The sequence below is a fragment of the Falco punctatus genome (assembly GCF_963210335.1).
Source record: "Falco punctatus genome assembly, chromosome: 8".
NCBI classification, from domain to species: Eukaryota; Metazoa; Chordata; class Aves; order Falconiformes; family Falconidae; genus Falco; species Falco punctatus.
Genome location: NC_137588.1, coordinates 14,658,753 through 14,681,228, shown reverse-complemented (window position 1 = coordinate 14,681,228; position 22,476 = coordinate 14,658,753). Strand labels below are relative to the sequence as shown.

General features: G+C 41.4%; 2 protein-coding genes across 3 annotated transcripts; one reads left to right on the top strand and one right to left on the bottom strand.

Moving 5' to 3' along the window:
- Positions 1–66: 66 nt before the first annotated feature.
- Positions 67–17,419, bottom strand: NDUFS1 (NADH:ubiquinone oxidoreductase core subunit S1). Of its 2 annotated transcripts, none has more exons than XM_080400182.1 (19): positions 17,144–17,419; positions 16,182–16,249; positions 15,855–15,946; positions 14,307–14,414; positions 13,063–13,139; positions 12,889–12,970; positions 12,648–12,778; positions 11,734–11,919; positions 8,702–8,836; positions 8,187–8,301; positions 7,078–7,223; positions 6,312–6,440; positions 4,996–5,125; positions 4,350–4,510; positions 2,634–2,788; positions 1,900–2,075; positions 1,016–1,150; positions 739–811; positions 67–409 (listed from the first exon to the last, which is right to left on the bottom strand). In XM_080400182.1, the coding sequence occupies exons 2-19, from the start codon at positions 16,243–16,245 to the stop codon at positions 318–320; spliced, it is 2,187 nt and encodes a 728-aa protein (XP_080256308.1). In that variant the 5' UTR covers positions 16,246–16,249; positions 17,144–17,419; the 3' UTR covers positions 67–317. The 2 variants fall into 2 exon arrangements, with proteins under 2 accessions (XP_080256308.1, XP_080256307.1); XM_080400181.1 differs by lacking the exon at positions 17,144–17,419 and adding an exon at positions 16,947–17,131.
- A 147-nt stretch (positions 17,420–17,566) lies between these two features.
- Positions 17,567–21,696, top strand: EEF1B2 (eukaryotic translation elongation factor 1 beta 2). Its single transcript, XM_080400219.1, has 6 exons — positions 17,567–17,723; positions 18,138–18,260; positions 19,647–19,770; positions 20,145–20,211; positions 20,844–20,969; positions 21,506–21,696. Exons 1-6 carry the CDS (start codon positions 17,644–17,646, stop codon positions 21,658–21,660), a joined length of 675 nt encoding a protein of 224 aa, XP_080256345.1. The 5' UTR covers positions 17,567–17,643; the 3' UTR covers positions 21,661–21,696.
- The last annotated feature ends 780 nt before the right edge of the window (positions 21,697–22,476 follow it).

The following is a 22,476-nucleotide window of genomic DNA, read 5'->3' as shown; positions in this document are numbered from 1 at the left end:
TCTGAACTGCTTACTGAGTTCTTTTTCACGCAACAAGTCTGAGCTATATGAATTACATAGGTCATGGACTGTTTGGTATTATAATTTATTTGTATACAGTCATCATGTATGCTTGCCTCTGGGTACAGTAAGTTGAGTGCTGCACATTCTCTCAGACACAATGACAGTCCTATAATATGGGACTATTTGAATTGATGAAAATGTGAATGAAGAAATACAACGATGTAGCAAATAGATTTTTGGAAGAAAAGAAAATCAGTCACAGCAGTTAACTGCAACATATACTTGGATGGAGGTGGGTGCAGTCTGATTAGTCTCTAGCAGCTGGCTGGCTCTTCTACTGCATGAGCACCTTCAACAACAGCTTTCACACACTTGGCCATCGTCTGGGATGCTCTACTGATTGAATCTGAAAAAAAAAACAAAACAAAAATCCAAACACATGTCAGTGTGTTTTTACTGTTCATTTGCAAAAATATACAGATACAATATAAAAGAGATTTAGTACAAGACTGCATACAAAGAGGATAAAGAAAATTGCTTAGTTGAAAATACAGTCCAATACTCTTGTGCTTTCTGCAAATTCCAAATCATTTCACTGGAAAATTTTGTTTCTTCAAAAGACTCAAATCCTGTATATCTTAGTGAAAAGCTTCGCATGCTTCACAAGAATCTTCCTGTAAAACTAAAGTAAAATGTATTGCTGATTTCAGAATGGAAAGGCCATACTATACATACCTGTCATATAAAAGTCTTTTATTGTGAGCTGAGGCGGAACAAGAGGATCAGCAAGAAGCTGTTGCTTCACTAACTGTAACAGGGGAAAAAAGAAAAAAAAAAAAAAGTCAGTTTTATGATAGGAACTCATTACCAAAGCATTTGCTTAGTGAATTCTGCATTCACTGCAGGTCAAAGCATGCTTGTAGTACTACATTTGAAGAAGGCCCATTTCTTTAAAAGGCATCAAGCTATGTAACAGCACTAAATCAAGCCCAGATGCTTCAGTTTTGATTACCTTTGACAATTCATTTGCCTGGCTGAAGTAGTTAGCCCCTTCCACATCATCATATCGAACCAGATTAGGAGATACTTCTTCTAAACGCTTCCGTATTTGATCAAGGTTCTCATAAGGCAAGGTCATACCAGCCAACTAAGAGATTCACAGAAAGAAAGGCCATCAAGTATAGGAATTTAATACATAATAATTTAGATTACCAGCCAATTAACATAACTAAAGTAAAATCAAGAAAAATCTACACTCCTGAAAACACAGATAGTTATAATGTACAAACTGAAGCAAAGTCACAGTATTTTATTGGACTTCTGATGCCTACAGTTAAATTTCCCTATGTCAAAAAACCTAAGCTGTCATGTTTCCTATACAAAGGTGGTGGTGGGGGGTGTGTGCGTGAAGACAAGAAGTACTTTTCTCCTTCCATACTGATGTCACTTGTACTTTCCCTAGCTTACCACCAAATGATATAAAAGTTGATACAATTATCAATGCATCTTGTACCCAGTGAGTAGTAAGCACATATTTGACCTTATCTAATGATAACAGACCCTGTCCTCAGAGTTCACGTTGTTCTCTTTCTGAAAAGCAAGAAACTACATCCTCCCACCAATTTCCTCTGAAGCCACTGCAGAATTTGCAAAACTTCACCCGTTATGCGTTCCAACAGCATACAGCAGCCACAATATTAGTGCTATCCTCAAAAGGGAAACAATGATTTAACTCACAGAATTAACAAAGGATTCAATACAAAACATTACTTCTTAAGACTACAGTTGTGTATTTCCCTGAAAATGCACCTCTTTTTTGGAAACACTTTTCAATATAAGAAGAACTTAACCTCTCCGTATACTTCTATTAGAAGCAATTCACAACAGCAACAGTACCTCAGAGACAGCTCTAATAATTTTCCAGTCTTCCCTTGCCATCCCAGGAGGTGTTACTGCTACTCTTGTCTGCTGGGCCCTACCCTCCGTGTTCACATACGTAGCTGCCTTCTCTGTATATGCTGCTCCTGGGAGAATAACATCAGCCATAGGAGCTCCCACATCCCCGTGATGTCCTAAATACATGGAAAGAGGAAACAGTACACAACCATGTAAGACATTAGTAAGTCAAAATAAAAAGAAATGCTTTATTAACACAATACAGATTTTCCCAGAAAAAAAGGAGCTCCTAAGGTTCGTTTAACCATTAATATAAAACCTACTAGGGTGACTGCTCAGAGGTCTTACTTGCCTAATACTTTGGGGAAAATGAACAGACTACAAGCAGTAGTCAATGGTAGTTCGGTCTCTATAGTCACTCAGCTTTGGGGACGCGCCTGAAACAAGCACGTTTTGGTGTGATAGAACAGCTGGGAACCAATGCCATTTTGTCTGCCAGGTTTCAAGCTATGCTCCAGAAGACCTGAGTGGTTTATATTCCCTTATTATTTATCAACAGTTTCTCATCTTTACCTAAGAAATAGGTAACCAGCATCTCAGTTATGTGTTGGAAGTTCCATTTCTTGGTAGAAAATAAAGGCTAGAATTCATCAAAGTGTCAGATATGTTTGGGAGAATACGCCACTGTTCAGGCTTTCTCTCCAGCTATTGGATAATTTACATCTACTAATTACCTTGATAGATGATAAAACAATCCTTTGGCAAATCCTGACGTGTTATACAACCTGAGTCTGCTCCCAAGAGATACAATAATTTGGGAGGATTTTTCCTAATTGCCTCCACTCCTGGTTTGAAACCCAGATCCAAGGCAGCTACCTGGCTTGCAACCCTGCAGGAACAAACACATTATGAGTTCAAGTTGTTTCAGAATTTTCCCTCTCCCATCAGAGCAGATGAACTTCTTTTTTTGACTAAATATTTTGTAGGGACATAGGAGGTCTCTAACAGTAACGGAACAAAAATTAAGCATGAAGAAAGCTGAAAATTTTTTGACAGCAGATTTGACAGAATATCAGGTTGGTTTTGCATTTTGACAAACTGATGCCATTTGAAGTTTTCATGGGGAATCTCACCTATTTAAGATGAGATAGCAAAATAAAGGCAGACATTCCAGGTCAGGACCTAGTGGCAGGCAGCTCACTTGTCACCTGGAACATCAAGGTTCACATTGCAGCTATGAACTGAACTCAACAGTCCTTTAATTTAGGGCACTCATGTGGAAGATGAAAGACCAGCACTGGAACATCCGCTACTCTAAAGCATCTAAGAGTTAAGACCACTACTGCATCACTATTCATTTATTCACATGTAAAAATACTTCTGAAAGAATGAAATAATCATTCTCATTTTCTGGCAGTTGTCTTTTCCAAATCAACAGTTTTGCATAATCAGGTGCCAGACTTGCAATCGCATTTAAAAGGACAAAAAAAAAATCATCTCTGTAGAGTACAGATCTTTCAGTGTTACTCCTGTTTGTCTGACATAATCAAACATATAGGTTCCAATAAGTTCAGTTGCTTTATGCACTTAAGGTAGAGAGGATGGTGCACCAAAAGCATGAACATCAGTAACATGGAAGACTCCCAAACCACATATAAAAAAAAAAGGTATCATAAGTGTTCTTTAACTCATCAGTGTTTTGGTTTCAGTTTCAACAGCAGGATTTTATATCCAAGTTTCCTTCCGAGGACCAAGCTTTAATCTTGCTATACTAGTTTTACATCAACTAAGCTGCTTTTGGCAGGAGGACTCTGTTGGGTGTCTGAATGCAAAATGCCACTACATTTATTTGCTGAAATAATTTTTCCTTTATGGAGGTTGTCAATTTGACAGAGTTTTAGAAAGAGAGTGGGGAAGGACTGTCTCAAGCGAGGCTTGCTTGTTAAAAGGAATAATATCCCAATAAACTGAATAGCTAAGATCAAAAGCCCTAAAACTAAAAGCTTTGAAGCTTTTCTATTAACTATTCAGTTAAGAAACTGCACAATTAAGAAACTGTATTACTTAAATACTCTTGCTATTTTGTTTGATTTTCTTCCTGTAGATAAAAAGCAATCATTCAGCAATGACAGAGGTCTGCTGTGCATTCTGCTGAGGACTGTGGTATGTTATTAAGCTCTCTGGTATTCTATACTTATAAATTTACATTCTACATTTAAATAATAGATCAATAAAATCTCATGGAGAGCCAGAAAAGTTTGCCAGTCAAGGAACCCATTTTTATTAAAAGGTTTCTGTTGGTTTGTACTTCTATTTTTTATATTCCCTACAGGAGTATAAATTCTAACCTGATAACCTGCTTGTGTGTACACAGAATTCTGCACACATACGGTAACTTGTGGAGGCCCAGTGTGAATGAAAATGGTTCCCAAAAAAGCTTTAAAGCAAACCTGTGGAGGATGTTCATGACTTTCCAATCAGAACCAACACCGCTCTTAGTCCTGGCATTTTGTGCAATGGTGGAAACAGCAGCATGGATAGCAGCTCCATCACTGCGCTGCAGCGCTGCACTGCCTACCACCACCACTGGCTTTTTGGCCTGGTCGAGAACCTGTGCAAGTGAAGAATCAAGAAATTCATTCCATGACACTGAAGACAATTCTTGGTGCAGACAATGTAATAAATCCTGTAATTTGTACGTAAGTCTTCCATGCAAAGCTATGGTTCTGAAACGGCTTCATCTCAGAGTGAAACAATGACCAAGAGCAACTGCTATAAGGAGTACACTATCCTGTCAATACAGGACTATACTCTTGAGAACCAGACATTTAAGTGGAAACAGCAGCAGCTGAAACAGCCCATTTGATATCAAAAAATATTCCAGGAGTTTCCTGCACTGCAAAGTTTGACACACGTGAATATAGTAAACAGTTCACACATACCTGGTGCATACTAATCATTACCTCATCTCTGAGTGTCATTAAAAGCAAATAAACCCATATACAATACAGTACTTCAAATCCATCTCTGTGAGGAATGCAGATTATTATTCAATATATATGAAATTTAAGTGTCACACTCATAAATTGTGTGTACCTTGCAGAATGCGTGTTTTCCAGAGGCAATGTCCTCCAGTATCTGTGGGGACTCTCCTAGATGGTTATATGTGTAGGTCAGATTCACAGGAGAGCCAACAAGGGCCACCTGCAAGTCATTGTGAAGCCAGCTGAAAACACAGCAAACATTTTATAAAAATTGAAGAAATACAAAGCTTTACTCAACGAAAGCCACTAATTATAACTTCAGCAGTAACTTGAAATAGGATGTAAATTCTTTCAAAGGCATTCACTATTTTGGTAAGATGCACATTAGCATTATTCTGACTGTTAAGCAAGCTTAGGTTTTTTTAGAAGGACTATTTCTTTATATACATTCAGGGACCAGTGCAGCAACACACCTTATGTAAGAATTTCCTAACTCAACTCCCTCCCCTCAAACTTGTGCCAATTCAGTGGAAAAAAAGGTTGCATAAAACCAAGTGCTACAACTTTAAAAAAAAAAACACTTTTCCAGCATTAGGCAAAAACAAATGAAACAAAATCCCACACCTACAGCTACGTTTGTTTAGCTTGACTTAACTCTTAGTTACTTCAGAATTAAAGTTAAGTCATTGGTAGGAAGAAAGAATTCTGGATTTGGTAGTGCTCAGTTTTAGAAATCCACTTATTTGTTAGATAAACAGAGAAAAAAAATCAGCTGGCTAGAAATTTTCCTTTTTTGCAGCTCTCAGCACAGTCTTATAAAAATATATGAATTGTTCATAAATCTCATTGCATTTTTTCCTCTCAAAGTTTTAAGGCCGCGGTTGTCTAAATTGATGTATTTTGGAAGATCTGCGCGTTAGGAAGAACTAGACTTTTATAAACCTTATTTGTCTCCTGATATATCTTTTTGTTGATTTAGCTATGTTCAAAAATTTGGGAAAGCCACATTACTTGCCAAAGATGTTAAACTTGAATGACTGCTTCTAAAATCAGCAAGTCTGATTTGTTACAACAATACAAAAAGCAGCAAACCGATGCTGAAAATAATTCTTTAAGGGATATGCTTTAACAAACTTCTGTAAGACAAAATCTGAGGTGTCTGTGTAATATAACAAAGGAATAAATGTCTGAGTTTATGAACTTAAATAAAATGTCAAAGTGAGAATGAACAAAACGTAACTATACACTACAGGGAGAAGAGACCCCTTTTGTCTACACATATATCACCTTTCCCTTTACTAAAAGGTGAACTAAATCCAGTGAGTCCGTCTGGATGAACGCTCTCAATTTACTGCCTGCAGCTCCACCTGAGCATTGTATCAAATCTAGATGGATTTCCGTGCTTATTCGCCACCAAGGAATACAAACCTCTTTCGAATTCTAGCATTAAAAAGTGGTGCCTCAAAGCGTGGATTGGTGCCAACCAGAAGCAGGACATCTGCCTCCTCCACTCCAGCAATCTTGGTATTAAGCAGGTAGTTAGAGCGCAAATCTGTGCTATAACCAAAAAGTGTTAAAAAAAAAAAAAAAAAAAAGGATGAGAATTCAGTAAAGGTAAGAAATGAAGATACGGTAAAGATTATAGATGCTCAAAACATTTTTTTATCTCAGGAAAAGAAAGGAGGGGGAAAAGAAAAGATTTCTCAAAATCCAAATTACTAACCCAAATAGGAAGTAAGAGCTTCTCTCTTTCATGAGTATCGGAGACAGGAAAACATTAAAGGAATTACAGCGTGGATATTTCCTACATTTACAGTTATTGTCAGCCTTCACAAACTTTATCTGCTATTACAGTTTACAAGATCATAATTATATTATAGTTTTCACAACACAAATACAAATAGACTTAAATTATCTAACTCACAAGACTATAACTGGCTTTCAGTAGCCTACTGTTAAACTGCAGCAACCTCAATATACAGCAAAGCGTGCAACCCTATGTTGTAGTAGAGACTACGTATCAACTCACAATCCATAAATACTCTACACATAAATATTGTAAATTCAAACAAAACCTGCTAATGCATCAGCAATTGCTACCCTTGGTCATTTCAGAATCTTACCATGAGATGATCTGCTGACTGGGAAGTTCATTAACGTACTAATTACAGACAGGCTTTGCCTAAACTCTTACCCAGCTCCAGCAGTAGGGAAGACCTCTTCAGTGCAAAGTGTATCACAGTTTACTCTATTCAGTAAGTCTTTCAGAGCTATTAGTGCTTCTGCATCCACCAGTCCTCCTACAATTGCGGCTACTTCCTTACCTTGGACAGCCTGTAGCTGGAGAGAGAGAAAGCATAAACTATTGAAATAAATTCCCATTTAGCCCGGGTAAATGTTTGTTCCATTAGCACGTGTCAAAGCCAGTGGAGCAACTGCTGGCCTGGAGCGGCACAAACGGACCAGCAGTGTCTGACTTCTGCAAGGCAGCAACTCCAGCTCCTTGAGCTCATGATGAGCGAAGAACAGCTCTCTGTATTCTGTGCAGGTCTCTCCCACTTGAGTTATTGCTCAGATGTGGCTATTTCTCATTTGGTGAGGAGAGGAAGACCGGTGAATGCTTTTATTTTAATGAAGCTACAGTGCAGACAGAATACAAACTTCCATAACGCGAGCTCAGGTAGTAAACTCAACTCAAAGGTATTACCTGAGAAGCAATAGCTCTCGTAACAAACCCTGCTACTGTACCACGGGCAAAAACATCTTTGAGGAAAGTTCAATTACAGTTATTCAATTCTACTTCGTCCCACATAAAATTTTTAATCAAAATCCAGAGCAGTCATGCAGCACTTCATTTAAGCAGCAGAATCAATCACTACTCAGAGAAAGCACTGAGGCAAGCACAATTCAGATATAAGTAATAAAGAATTAATGGCTTTGATGGCAAAAGTGGTGATAGCACAGTTTAAATTTAAAGAAGTCTTCAGGCAGATCAGAGTAATTCAGGAAAGTTGCTTCCTCCTAAGTTTATGAAGAACAGTTTAGTTTCCTATTTAAATAAAAGTAATTTCCCCAAGTGAAATCATGATAAGACAAAGTTCTTCAGATGGTCTAATCCATGAAACAGGAAATAATATTCAAAAGAAACTTAAGTGGAAATACAATGGATTAGAAGGCAAATGCTCCCCTCTAACCCTAAAGAAAAAAAGCTCTTTTCTACACAACTGTTTTCATATTAATCATTGTAATACGTCCAGCTTTAGAAATTGATTTTATGCTACATATATTGAAAATTGTTCTTACCACACCAGCAACACGACTTAATACATCCTCCCATGAGGCATAAACAAATAGTCCTTTTTCATTTTTGATCATTGGCTGCGTAAGTCTCTGGCGCTTCAGACCATCATAAGCAAACCTAAGTGAACACCACTAATATTATTAAAGCGCAAAGGCAAAGATAATTGTGTATACTATTTTCTGCAACCGAGTTTTCTAACAGCTTGCAATGATTAGAAAAGATAAACACAAGAAACATTTCCCCTGAAAGTTTAACTTTTCCTTCTCAAAAACAAGCAAAAAAATCTGATACAAACAGAGAAGTTACTGTAAAAAAAAAAAAACCACTACAAAAATGAAAACATTAGAAAACTCGGTGACCTCAATTATATTTTAAATAGGTTTTACTAATCATTCTTCACTATAGCTTTACAGTATTAGCAGTAGAATCCAGAAATCAGTGCTACTGTCCACACATCTGGTTCTGCAAAGTGTGCCTTCAACGCGTGCACATGCAGGTACAAACACTTCCCACACACCTCGTTTTGTCAGAAATCCATTCTTCATTGATATCTTCATGCAGCCTTGGCAAAATCCTCATCACTTCTCCAGTTCTCGTGCTCACTATGATGTTGCTTCCAATTGCATCAAGAACATCAATTGACTCTACCTTCCTGTGTAGAAGAACAAATAAACCATTTGCAGTTTTCTATATACGAGCAGCAAGTGTCCTCGTTTCAGCTGGAATAGAGTTAATTTCCTTCCTAGCAGCTAGCACAGTGCAGTGTTTTGGATTTAGAAAAGGAATAATATTGGTAACACACTGATGCTTCTGTTGTTGCTAAGCAGTGTTTAGATTAAGTCAGGGACTTCTCTGCTTCTCACACCATCCTACCAACAAGTAGGCTGGAGGGCAAAAGAATCTGCCAAACGAATACCCCATACCATCATGTTCAGTATACAAACTAGGGGGAAAGCTGGCTAGGGGCCACTGCTTGGGAACTGGCTGGCCATTGTTTGGTGGGTCACGGGCACTGTGCATCACTTATTTCATATATTCTATTTCTTTTATCATTATGATGATGATATCTCCTCTGGAGACATTCAAAACCCACACAGACATGAACGTGACTCTGTGCAACCTGCTCTAGGTGAAACTGCTCTAGCAGGGGGTTGGACTAGATGATCTCCAGCGGTCCTTCCAACCCTGAGCATTCTGTGATTATTTCCCTTCCTTTTCTGTCCTATTGAACCGTCTTTACCTCAACCCACTAATTTTACCTTTTTTTACCCCCCACCTCAGTTCTCTCCCCCATCCCACTGGAGGGTGGCAGGGGGGAACAAGCGAGCAGCTGTGTGGTGTTTCTACCTGCAGGGTTAAACCATGAGAGTCATTTTTGGCACCCGACGTGGGGACACAGATCTGACCACTGCGTGTTAAAACAAATTAGTTATTAGCATTCATTATATTAGTTTTATAGTCACTGGTCACAACCTTGATTTATTTGCTCTCAGAGTTGCTGCGCTTGTCGTCAGGGTTGCATCACATAAACCTTACTTGCAGTATGCGTTCCCTGTTGTGCTGTTTATCACCTCTGGGGGCTGGGCTAAGGTTATCCTTTTGTTGTACTTCAACACTGCCTTATGGCATGATAAAATCACTCGTCGCAAGACTGATCTGATATTCATACTCAGCACTGCCATCATCTCGATACTTCGGGAGCCATCTATCGGAAGCTATTAATAATTACACCTTTTACGTTTTCTCCTCAGAGCGCCAGTCTGTGGGGGAGATAGCTTCCTCCACCTTCCCCTGCTCCTCCATGCTAATAACAGTAGCTCTTGAGAATTCTGAATATCCTCAAGATGTTGAAATGTCTTTTTTTTTTATTGCTACGTCTCCTGAATGTGTTTTAGGTCTTGTTTAGGGTTGAACAGCCATTTAAGAATACCCCCCAGAGATCTTCCCCGAGGCTGGATAATTAGGAGTACACACAAAGTCCCTGTAGTGCACATAAATATGCTGAGGAAGACTGTCTCAGTTACTCCTGCTTCAGGCAAAGGCAAACCCATCCGTGGGACTGCTTTTGCTGAAGGACCTGGGTGCACTTGGCGGGTAATATGGAAGGATGGGGAAGCCTGATGTGTACCTCAAGGGGATTTGATTCTGACTGAGAATATCCAATGATTTGAATTGTATGACTTTAATTGCTATATAATACTGTATGTCATCACTACTATGGTTGTTATATACCATATGAACAGTATTACAATAAAAATTAGCCAGATTAATGAAGAATGAATTTTGATAAAACTGGGCAAAGTGCAGCAATGATAAAACCAGAAGAGCTTCAGCATGCAACATTCAAATACCTCGCACCATCTCACCAGCCCTGAAAGACTATTAAGACAAATGGAGCCCAAAGTCATGGACTAAATGAACTCAACAGCCACTTTAAAGGGATGACCCATTAACTAAAAGAATAGTATCTGTGTATACATATCAAAAGACTGTAAAGGATGCATTAGAAAGTGTGGGACCTGTGCATGACATTAATGATATAGAATAAGGGGTGGATGCTGACCTGGTTTCAGCTAGGAGAGCATTAATTTTCTTCCTAGCAGCTGGCACACTGCTGTATTTGGGATTTAGAATGACAGTAATGTTGATAACATGCTGTTTCAGTTGTTGCTAAGCAGTGCTTACATTGTCAGGGGCTTTTCAGCTTCTCACACCACCCTACCTGCGAGCAGGCTGGGGGGGGCACAAGAAGCTGGGTGGGGACACAGCCAGCACATCTGACTCAAACTGGCCAAAGGGATGTACTCCATACCATATGACATCATGCTTGGTACAAAAAGGGGGGAAAAGCTGGCTGGGGGCTACTGCTTAGGAACCAGCTGAGCATCAGTCGGCAGGTGATGACAAACTGCATTGTGCATCACTTATTTTTTATATTCTAATTCTTTTATCATCATTATTATTATTTTCCCTTCCTTTTCTGTCTTATTAAACCGTCTTTATCTCAACCCACTAATTTTACTTTTTTTTCCCCTCCCTCAATGCTCTCCCACATCCCACCGGGCTGGGAGGGTTGAGGGGACAGTGAGCAGCTGTGTTGTGTTTAACTACCTGCCTGGTTAAACCATAAAAACCAGACTGTGTAACAAAAACAACAACAGCATGCTGTAGGTTTTTAGATATACATAAAAGCTTAGTTTCATGAGGTATTGTAAATTATATCCTCAACAATTACTGAGATAATGAACTTGAATCTTCCTTTACACAACTTCTTCAACTGAGCAACCAGCATAGCCTACACATCCAAAACATTTTAGGGTAAAAATAAGAGAAGAACAGTCTACAAATTATAACATTCTTTCTTTTCTTGAATGGCCTGTGAGTGAATAACAGAATTTGTTTTAGATTCAGTCTATGGAAAAGCCTACCACAAAAACGCAGAGGATAAACATCAGAGAAAACCCTTGGTATCATAGATGGACATATTCTAAGACAAAGTGTATGACAAACAGAGAAAGCTGCTTCTGCAGTATGAGTTAAGATACACACCTTGTTTCCCATGGGCGTGCAGTAAAGGCGTATGGCTTGGAAGTAAGAGCACCAACTGGGCAGATGTCAATAATATTTCCTGATAACTCAGACATGAACATTTTTTCAACATAAGTACCAACTTGCATATCATTTCCTCTTCCGGTTGTTCCCAAGTCATCTACCCCTGCAACCTCACTAGCAAACCTGGTAGATGCAAAAAGAATGAAAACCAGATCTGGAATGTACAACAGCAACAAAGCACGTTTTTCATCCCTTATCTCATTTTCTAAGGATAAAACATTACCCTTAGTTCATTCACCTTAAAGAAAACAACAATTGTTCAGATGCATTACTCGTGCCATCACATGCAGGACTATACAGCTGCAGAATTTCATTCAGACAGCTACAAAAATTAGGTAAGAGTAAAATCAAAAACCAGAGCAATTCAGTGCTCATTGAATTTCACACCCTGAGTCCAAGATCAGTCCTAACTAACAAGTTCCTTCTGGAACTAAGTACATTGTATTCTTTTCCATCTGGCTCAGGGTAGCTGGTACTGAATCTCAGGACTACAGAACAGCATAAATATAGCTGCCAAAGGCTGTGAAGAATAAATAAATCTTGCAACTGTGGCTGTGGAAATCAATCAATGTTTTAAAATCCATTCTGGCACTAATACCATGAGATCAGTTCTGCCCTGTAGAACCCTTGACTTCACTTTCATGTTTCAACCACCTTTCTGTTTCCTGTATGACAACTGTCTGGTGGCTCAGCAAAACCAGCATCAGTCCCTACCAGAAATAAAATTCTTAAGTAGTCAGAAAATAAATAAAAAATATTGACTGTCCCTCATGGTGTTTCTTTCACAAGTAACAAACTGATATAAATATGCCTGCTCAGTATTCTCTCCAGTGAAAAATAAAGGATGTTACCTGATACATCGAGTGCACTGTATACACCGAGTCATGATTGTTTTGACTAATGGGCCAATGTTCTTGTCCTCCACAGCACGTTTTCCCTCTCTAAATCTACTCCTATCACTGCCAAACATCATCGATTGATCCTAGAACAGACAACAGAAAACTGACATTTCCAGGCTGCTGAAAAAACACAATTTCACCTAGGACAAGAATATTAATAAATAAGCCTACACAATTTAATTGGTTGTTGTACCTGTAGATCACATTCTCCACCCTGATCACAGATAGGACAGTCCAATGGGTGATTTGCCAGCAGGAACTCCATTACACCCTCTCTGTTGGGTTCAGGAATTAAAGTTAATATCAGCTTTACATTGTTTAGCAGATAGTGCAACTAATCAGCTATAGGAGGCTAAAAGAAAGGTACCTTGCTTTCCTGGACTTCTCAGAGTTTGTCAGTATGTTCCAGCCCTTCATTACTGGCATGGCACAAGCAGCAACTGGCTGCAATCATCATAAAAAACAAGCATGAACACAACATATTTCTCCTCAACATGGGCACAAACCTCAACCTCTGCATCCCCCCAGTTCTTACATAGGCATCTGTTATTAATTTAACATATTGTTAAAAATAAAGATAGCTGCAAGGATAAAAAAAACAAAACAACAATGAAGAAAATCAAACCAATAAAGTCACTAGAAGCCATACTGATTATTAATTTGCTATATAAAAAGCTTACATTAGCTATGATTTCTTTACTTTTGGAGTTGAAAATGTTACACTTTTGGGTTCCAATTCAAGTAGTTATAGCAAGAAGAAAAGCCAGCTGTAACAGTCGTAGGGCAAATCAAATAGATTCAGCAGAGAAAACCTCTAGAACTGAAGTTCAGAGTATGCATCATTTATGAGACATTTGAACAAAGCCTACAAAAAGAGTCTAGAATAAAATTCATCACAAGATTATGACAAGATAAACAAGAACTCCTGCTCAGAAAACAAATACCTCCTACTTTTCAATCACATCATGAGACAGACCATCACAACTTCTATCTTCAGTGATAAACCAGCATTTCCAGAGATGCAAAGCTCAAACTATGGAATTCAAGTTGAGGTGAGCTGAAGAGTTTTTTATGTGAATATAAATGTGTAACCCAAGACTGAACTCCAAAAGAATGCCTCAACTATCTGCATCGATTTCTTAATACTGCTGAAGACAGTGTTCAATCCTGAAGTTAACTGCTATTTTACAACAGCTATCAATGGTACACAATGCATTAAAACAAACTAGTAAGCAACTGCAATCACTGTTTAGCTAGAACAGATCTGCAGATCCTAATCCTACAGCCAAATTCATATAGTATCTGAAGTTTACTAACTATGTAGTATCAGCTGAAAACGTGCAGCTGAAGCCTAAATTACAGAATATAAAAATATATCTGACTGAAAACATACAGCTATGTTGCTCATGTCCAGGAACAAAATAATCCCTGAGAACTCACTTTGATCCATGGACAATCACTGCGGTTCAGTGGGGAAAAGGGAAAAACCTGCTTTGAGCAGCTGAATGACAACAATCTGTGTGCTAATGATAGTACAATTACTTACAAGATATGTATGCTGTGCCCCAAGCACAGCAGAAAATTACAATTCCTGTGAAACACATAGAATACCTTTGGAGCTTTCTCTATTTCCACAAGACACATCCTACAATTTCCAGCAACAGAGAGACGATCATGGTAACAAAACCGAGGTATCTGAATTCCAGCCTTTTCACAGGCCTACAAAGAGTAAGAAACAAAGGAAAATTAAATTTTACTTAGACCTTTCAGTTCCACCTCATAAAACAATACTCAGTTTTTCAAAGAGTATCAGCATTAGTGCTCAGGAATATAGCACATTCAACCTTTTATCTTAAGAAGTGGCCAAAATAAAAAATTGTGATCAAGCAGAAACATGTCAGGTAATCAATTACAATTTTTTTCCGTAATTTTTAACTGAGGAAATGAGAACTGACCTGTCTTTCCTTTTTTCCTCCAAGAACAGAGAGAATTCTCTCTAATAGATAGGACACCAGCAATACAATTAACTTTTTGAAGAATGCATGCACTATTTAAATAAAAGCGCATAAAAGGAAATTTTGAAAAATATAAAGGAAACAACAATGGGCGTAATGATTTCTGATAATTCAACAACATGAATACACTCTACGGAGGTACTCAAGCATAGTCAATATTCAGTTGAAGCCCAAACTCATATATTCTTCCATGACATGTGTGAAGAAGATAGGACAGAGATTGACAGGTTTCCAGAGAACAGATAAAGAGGGCCTTTCCTGCATAAAATCCCCATGGCTGACTGGATCTAGGCTATAGTGCTAGCTATACCTGCCAGAAGAAATACCACTGAATTCAATGAAAAGAACTAACAAGATCTACTTTTTCTGATGATTTCCACAAAAAATTATCACATGTAAGCAGAACTAAAAAGCTAATAAAAAAAATCACTTAAGAATATTTTACACTAAGCTCTTCATGAGGGCATTCTAATGCCTAAATAAATTAGTAACTTGTATCCAAAAAATAAGGTATGTATTTTAAAATAAACACTATACACGTTAGTGTTCTAGTTCACTACACCATTTCCCCATTTAACGGCTTCTTAAAAATAAGTTAGACTGGAAAAAGATCTACTTGAAATTTTGGCCTGAAAAAGCAATGATGCCGAGTACAGGCTGGAAGATCCAGGTTCTATTTCTTCCTACACCAATAAGAATAAAAGCAGCAAAGGATCGGCATTCTGAATCACAAGAACTAATAACCAAAAGGAGACAATCCCACATTCACCTGAGACACCTCTTTAAGATATAAAATCAACAGGTTCTGAAAAACTACCAGGTCACATAGAGTTCAGAGCTAGACTATAAACCAGAATTTATCAAAGTGTTATTGCATTGCATACATTTTTGCCATCTGGATTCAAGCTGCATGCATCTTCTCTCAGGCAATCACAGCAGATGCTTTTTTTATAACCACTGAACTCCCCAAAGGATTTCTGCCACATGAAATTGCCTCACAGTCAGCAAAAAAAATAATCCCTAAAGAACTGCAAGAAACAACATAAAAGTTGCTAGGTTTTTTTTTTTTCTACATAGAATAGAACATGCTGTCAACAAGTGAGATGGGGAATCCAAGAAAAATTCAGAATGCCACTCCCCATACCTGAAGAACTGTGGTTCCCGGGTTCACCAATACAGGATGACCATCCACAAACACCTCTATTTGGTCGCTGGCTGCTGTTGCAGCTGTACGCCCTGAGAGACACGGAAAAAGAAAACAAAAACTTTCAGTTACTGCTAGACGCAAACCATCAGACCCCACGCTCCTTACTTTACAGTTCTACAGCACTGGTAGGATTCCAGTCCTAGAAACAGTGCAACATGGCATTCCAGAGCCGCAAATAAAGTATTAATACAAGCCCTTCAGTAAGTCATTACAGATACATTGATTTTATCACCAAACATGCACACATCAACTAGAGACACTTACCACGCACTCTGGAGGACTGGACGACCCCCGCCAAGGTTCTGCGGACAGGAATCAGGCGAAGCATGGCGCTTTGGGAAGACAGAGAACAGCACTCAGTTTTTACCAGTTCAAATGTTTGCTGACAGGTTTTAAACAGGCAGAGTAGCAACTTCTGTACTAGTTGCAAAAAAGAACGTATGCACCTACACGTACGGAGTTAGAAGAGAGTAAGTTCCTTCCTCAAGCTGCACGACGCGGTTCCCTTTTTATACCTATCCCTTCTTCACACGTACGCAGCTCGCACTAGGCGCTGAGCGGCACAGCTGGAGCCCGGCTGCAGCACCGCCGGCACCGCCGCCAGAGCCCGCGGGAAGGAGCAGCCTGGCAGGGGCCGGCACCGCCGCAGCCGCTTGGCGCTGGCGAGCGACCGCGGGGGCTCGCGGCAGGCGGCCCGCCCCGGCCCGGGCCCATCGGGCTTTCCGCCCGCCCGCCCCGGCCCCGCTGCCCGGGAACGGCGCCGGGGCCCTGCCGGACGGTGCAGCGCGGCGGCGAGCCCGGCCGCCCGGCTCCCGGGGCCCAGGGCCTGGCCGGCAGCAGCGCTGCCCGGCGCGGGGTCACCTTGGAGGCGCCGCCGCCGGCCGGGCAGCCCCCGGCCCGCCGCCGAGCCCGTCAAGGGCACCGGGAACGGCGACAGGAGGAGGGCGTCCGCGGCGCCGCCGCCCCAGCCTGCCCCTCCCCGCGCTGCGGAGTTGCCGCCGCAGTCCCCGCCACGGCGTCCGCCGTTACCTGACGCGGGACGGGCGGCGTAGGCGCCGCGGCCTTCCCCACCGCTGCGCGGGCTGCCCTCCGCCCCGGCCTCTGTGGCGGCGGCCTCGGGCCTTCCCGCCGCTGCCCGCAGCCTCCTTCGGCAGCCTCCGGAGCGGGCAGGCTCAGCGGCGCGCGCCGCTCTCTGACGCGCGCGTTCGGCAATCCTCGGAACTAACCGCTTCGGGGATTTCCGTCAGAGTATTGGCGAACGATGGAACTCGGTAATTTCCGCTGCTCTCCGGACACCTTCCCGGCCACCGTCAGACACTGCACACTCGGCAATTTCCGTCTCCTTCCGCTTCTGCCTTCGCCCGACTCCGACAACTTCCGCTGGTGCCTGAGGGGGCGGGACGACGGGGACGACGACGGTATAGGGAATGTTACTGTACCCTTGTAACACTGAAAAGCTGCCCGAGCTTTGCCATTAACTTTGCATTTATTGCGCCGATCCTCCCTGAGGTCCCTGATATCCCGCCTGTTGTGCGCCCTACGCTAGAGCAGCTAACCCGCGAGGAACTACCTCGCAGTGCTTTCTTGCGGAGGGATATATGTTTGTGCGAAGTAGCGGAGGGATACCAGCTGCTATATAAGGAGGGCGCAGGCGACACTGAGCCTCTTTTTGCGGCGGTCGGGCGTAGGGCGTGGGTTGCAGCGTGTGTGCCGCGCCGCTGCCGTCATGGGCTTCGGGGACCTTAAGTCCGCCGCCGGCCTCCGGGTCCTCAATGATTTCCTGGCTGACAGGAGCTATATCGAGGGGTGAGAGGAGGCTGGGGGAGTGCTGGGGCTCGGGGACGTGAGCCTGGCCAGGCCGCGGTGAGGCCCGCTGGCCTAACGGGAGCCAGCGCGGGGGGGCAGGGCGGGGGCCGTGCCGGCGCGGCGGGGCCTTCACACACGCGTGTGTTTCCACCCCGGCAGCGGCTGCCGTTAGAGCCGCTATGGGAGGCGTAGCGCCGGAGCTGGCCGAGCATGCGGGCCGCTACAGCGCGCCCGCGGTGCCCAGCCCGCTTGGCTTCCCGCACTTTGTGCGGTGCCCGCTGCTGGGCCTAGCAGCAGCCTGGCGGGCGCACCGAGCTGCTGCTGCGGCGCTGTCGTCTCTGTGCTCGGCGGCGGCTGCTTCACATCTTCTGCGTGCACCGAGGAAGGGGGCTAACTTCGGCTTGTTCTTCGCAGGTACGTCCCTTCTCAGGCTGATATAGCAGTCTTTGAAGCAATCGCGGCCCCACCTCCTGCAGACTTGTTTCATGCTCTTCGGTGGTACAATCATATTAAGTCGTACGAAAAGCAAAAGGCAAGGTATGGTTAAACTGCTGCAATATATGAGCAAACTGGCCTACAAAGTGTTGTGTTTGTCTCTTGGAGTTTGAACACCGTTTTTCACTGGTGCCACGTCATTTTTTGTGTTGCTGTTGGAACAGGAACAGCTGTAGAAACAACCGACCTCTTCTGTCAGTGCATTACACTTTTCACTTAGAATTTAGGCAGCCTGATTCTGTCTCTGTTAAGTTGCTGACCTTTCTGCTAAAGCTTGTAAGAAAAACTTTAATTTTGCTGCTGCCATTTACACATACCTGCTGAAAGCTGGAAGTTACCTATCAGTAATCAACCCCATAGAGGTAGCACCAAAATGGATTAATAAGTATTACAGAGATCTTTAAAGATAAATATAATAAATAAAGATAATAGTTAAGGGAAGTGGTTCTTTCAGGTTTTTAGTCCTGGAGGATAAAACAAAATTATTTGCAATGCAGAAGCACATATAAAGAAGGGGACATAGGAAAGCAAATGTTATCTTTTTTTCTTTTGTAGCGATTTTAATGTTCATGAAAGGTGCTGTATTGACATCAGACACTGAGACTGCAGGCCTCTCTAAAAAGGTGCGGTGTATGTAGGCAGTGTCAGTATTGCTACACCGCTTCCTCTGTATGCCTCTGCCCTTTTTGGAGGGAACTCTTATGAAGCTGGGTGGCTCAGTCAGCAGTCCATTTCTGAAGCTCTTGCAATGCTGAAGGGGACTGAGATTATAAAGTTGCTTCATGAAGTCCACTCTGTTGAAACTACTTGCAGTTCCTGAAAACTAAAGCTAGTTTTATGACTTGTAGCAGCAGTTCACAGTAACAATAGAAGTATGAGCATATCCTAAGACTACAGAACTATATGAGCTATAAGAGAAGATTAAGTTGGGGGTTTTGGTCCCTTGCCTGCTGTTGTGAGCTAGCTTTCAGAATAAAACATTCGCTGAAACTTGTGAAGTCAGAAGAGGATCTGTTACCTTGCAACAACATGTTTTCTGCCACTGTTAGTTTCTAAAGAAATGAAAATACTTTTAGGGAAACATGAACAAGCAGTTGATAACTATTTCTACACAGAATATATTGCAGATAAATTATTCCAATAAGAAAGCTTTTTCTATCCATATACTTGGGTGGAGCAGCAACGTTGGGCAGGATCACAGCTTAGGCGAACAGTCTTTGAATATGGAATATGTTTTTTGTCTCAATGAGCATGTCAGGAATATTGAGGGGGTTGTCTTTGGGGAGGTTCTGCTTTCAAGTAGCAGAATTGGATTATTTTTTCAGCGCAGCATTTTCACTGTAAATAAAGTTGTAGGTTCATTGACAAATCAGCAGTGTTTGCTTCGATAATTTGAGTAGGTTCCTAATACCTGCTTTTTTTCTTCAGCTTGCCAGGAGTAAAGAAGGCTTTGGGGAAATACGGTCCTGCTGATGTTGAGGACACAACAGGTGCAGCCACAGAAAGCAAAGATGATGATGACATTGATCTTTTTGGATCTGATGATGAGGAGGTACTTGTGATTTTTTTTCTATTATATTTGGATTTTTAGAAATACCCAGATACGTGGGGTTTTGCCTTCACTACTTTGTTACTTAAATTTGTGATCTTGATACCAGATCTTACTTGAAATTCTCCAATTCAGCTGTCTTTGCAGAACAGAAAAGCTTGGAAGGTAAAAACTTAAGAGTCAGAAGGGAATGTGTTGCAATGGGATAATCTGTCTACTTTGACTGGTTAGCATGATGAATAAAACAAAAAATCACCATCTTTCGGCTGACAGTTGTGATGATTTGTTTTTGCCTGAGTGGATGCCAGTCAATTTGTTAACACCTTAAAAGAGGTGTGGGTTTGGTGGCTTTCCGTAACTTTAAACTTCTCTTTCAGGAAAGTGAAGAAGCAAAGAAACTGAGGGAAGAACGTCTGGCCCAATATGAATCAAAGAAGTCCAAAAGTAATGTCTACCAGGAACTTTTTTAAATCTAAGTGTAATAGCTAAGCTTGACTGGAACGAGACAGGAGTAATTAGTTTTGCTTGAATTGCCTGTGAGCTTAGGCTTTCCCATAGCAGGAGGGAACCTTAACATAGTTTTTGTCCTGCTTAATACTTGTTTGTTTTACCCAGAGGTTGAGCTTTCTGTATAAATGGAGATGACCTCTGGATTTTCTTTGTAGGGAAGAGGCTGTGATAGGCAAGTCCCTCCACAGCTACTGGTCTGGAACTGTTCAGAACCGTAACAGTTGCAGTATTCCCTCTGTGGAAGATAAACTGTTACATGGCAGTAAGCTCCTTCTCGGATCCTCTGTAAAGGACTCCCTATGTAACAAACAATGTCCCCTTCTGAATCTGTTTTCTTGGGAGTGTTTCTCAGGAAAAACCTGTATCTAAATTTTGAACATTGGGATATGCATAGCTGAAAAAAATACTTTTTAAATATGTGTTGATACAAAAGGCTTGTCACAGCTATGTGAAAAGGTTCTTATTCATGAAACCAGAAAAGTTCTTTTTGTGAAGCTAGTTTGCAGCTTCACATAATGAGATTTTTGAAAATTCCCTAGTTTTTAATGGTGATGTTCTTCCTCCAGAGCCAGCTGTGGTTGCCAAATCATCAATCTTGCTTGATGTGAAACCTTGGGATGATGAGACAGACATGGCCAAACTGGAGGAGTGTGTTCGAAGCATTCAAGCAGATGGCTTGGTCTGGGGATCTTGTAAGTAGGAGAAAAATTCAAAGCAGGGATGGGGAGATAGTGTGGTCCCTTACCATGGTGTATGAATGGGTAGACCTGTGGTCACTGTGCGCTGATCTGTGGAAACGCAGGCAGCTAAAACAGCGCAGGAGCTACAATACTGCAGTACTTCAGTATCCTGACATTGTCAGAAAGGTGTGTGAGTGCAGCAGCGAGGTTTAGATGCAAATACAGGTTTTAAAAGCTTAAAACTTTGGTTCTGCTATCCTGCATCTCCCTGTACAGTTCCTGATGCAGCGAGCGAACGCCCACATCACTGGTTTGGAGGGGGGGGGGGGGAAATCCCTTGAAAAGAAATTCTTCCAGGCACCTTGTAATGAATGCTGTGGTGTTGGTTAGGCGGCCTGTAATAGAGAATAAATTAAGTTTTCATGTATTCAGCAAACAACTTTGGTCTGTTCAGTCTGTAGAATTTTTAAGAGATTCCACAATCAAGGAGTAGTAAATGCTTTTTTTCTCTCTTTTTTTTTTTTTTTTTTTTTTTTTTTTTTTTTTAGCCAAGCTAGTACCGGTTGGGTATGGTATCAAAAAGCTTCAGATTCAGTGTGTTGTTGAAGATGATAAAGTTGGAACAGATATGCTGGAAGAGAGAATAACAGCATTTGAAGATTATGTACAATCAATGGATGTAGCTGCTTTCAATAAGATTTAAACCTTGATATATCTAGAATAAATGTAATAGCAAAAATTGTGCTGTGTCTGATTGATTCAAGATTACAGTGTAATCCAACTCAAAGTAAAATTTGGTTGATGGGTAAAGTAGAAGGTAAAACTTAATTTCAGGGTTGCTCCAGCACTTACTGTAGTACCCAAGAGCATGAGGAAATAGAAAATTTACATTTACCATCAATCCAGATTTAATATTTACATGGCTTTAAAAATCTGAAATGCTCTTTGCTCCATTAGAAACATCTGTAATTCCTCTAGAAGGAGGGATGGCTTTAAGGGAAAAGCACAGGGCTCGGGCAAAGCACAAAAATTTATATTTTTTTTTAGCAGATAAACAGTAGTGTAAGTTCCTTCTAAGAGGGGGGTGGTGACTAACCAAATAGGCTGTGGCTTTAAATTGGCTTCACTAGGGAGTGGAAATGAAGATCAGGGAGGAGCAGCTCAGTGCACTGGAGATGAGGAGACCTTGTGAGACACTTGACTGGACCTGAGACTACTGTGGTAACTTCTCATCTGTTGTGTGGACACTTCACCCAAGGTGTGAAAACTTCTGCAGTGGAATTACTTAAAATTCCACATCTATTCTGGGCCTTCTTAATTAGTACAGTGAATAAGTGTTGATAAAAGCTCTGGCTTTTGCACACTCCAAGGTGCCTGTGCATCTTGTGCCTCCGGTGGCCCGGGCAGGTGTGGCGGGGCTGGGGCACGGGGCTCTGTTCCTCGAGAGGCGACCAGGGGGCAGCGTGTGCCTTCCACGGGGACCGCGGCACCGGTGTCTGACCCGCGGTGTGGCGGTGTG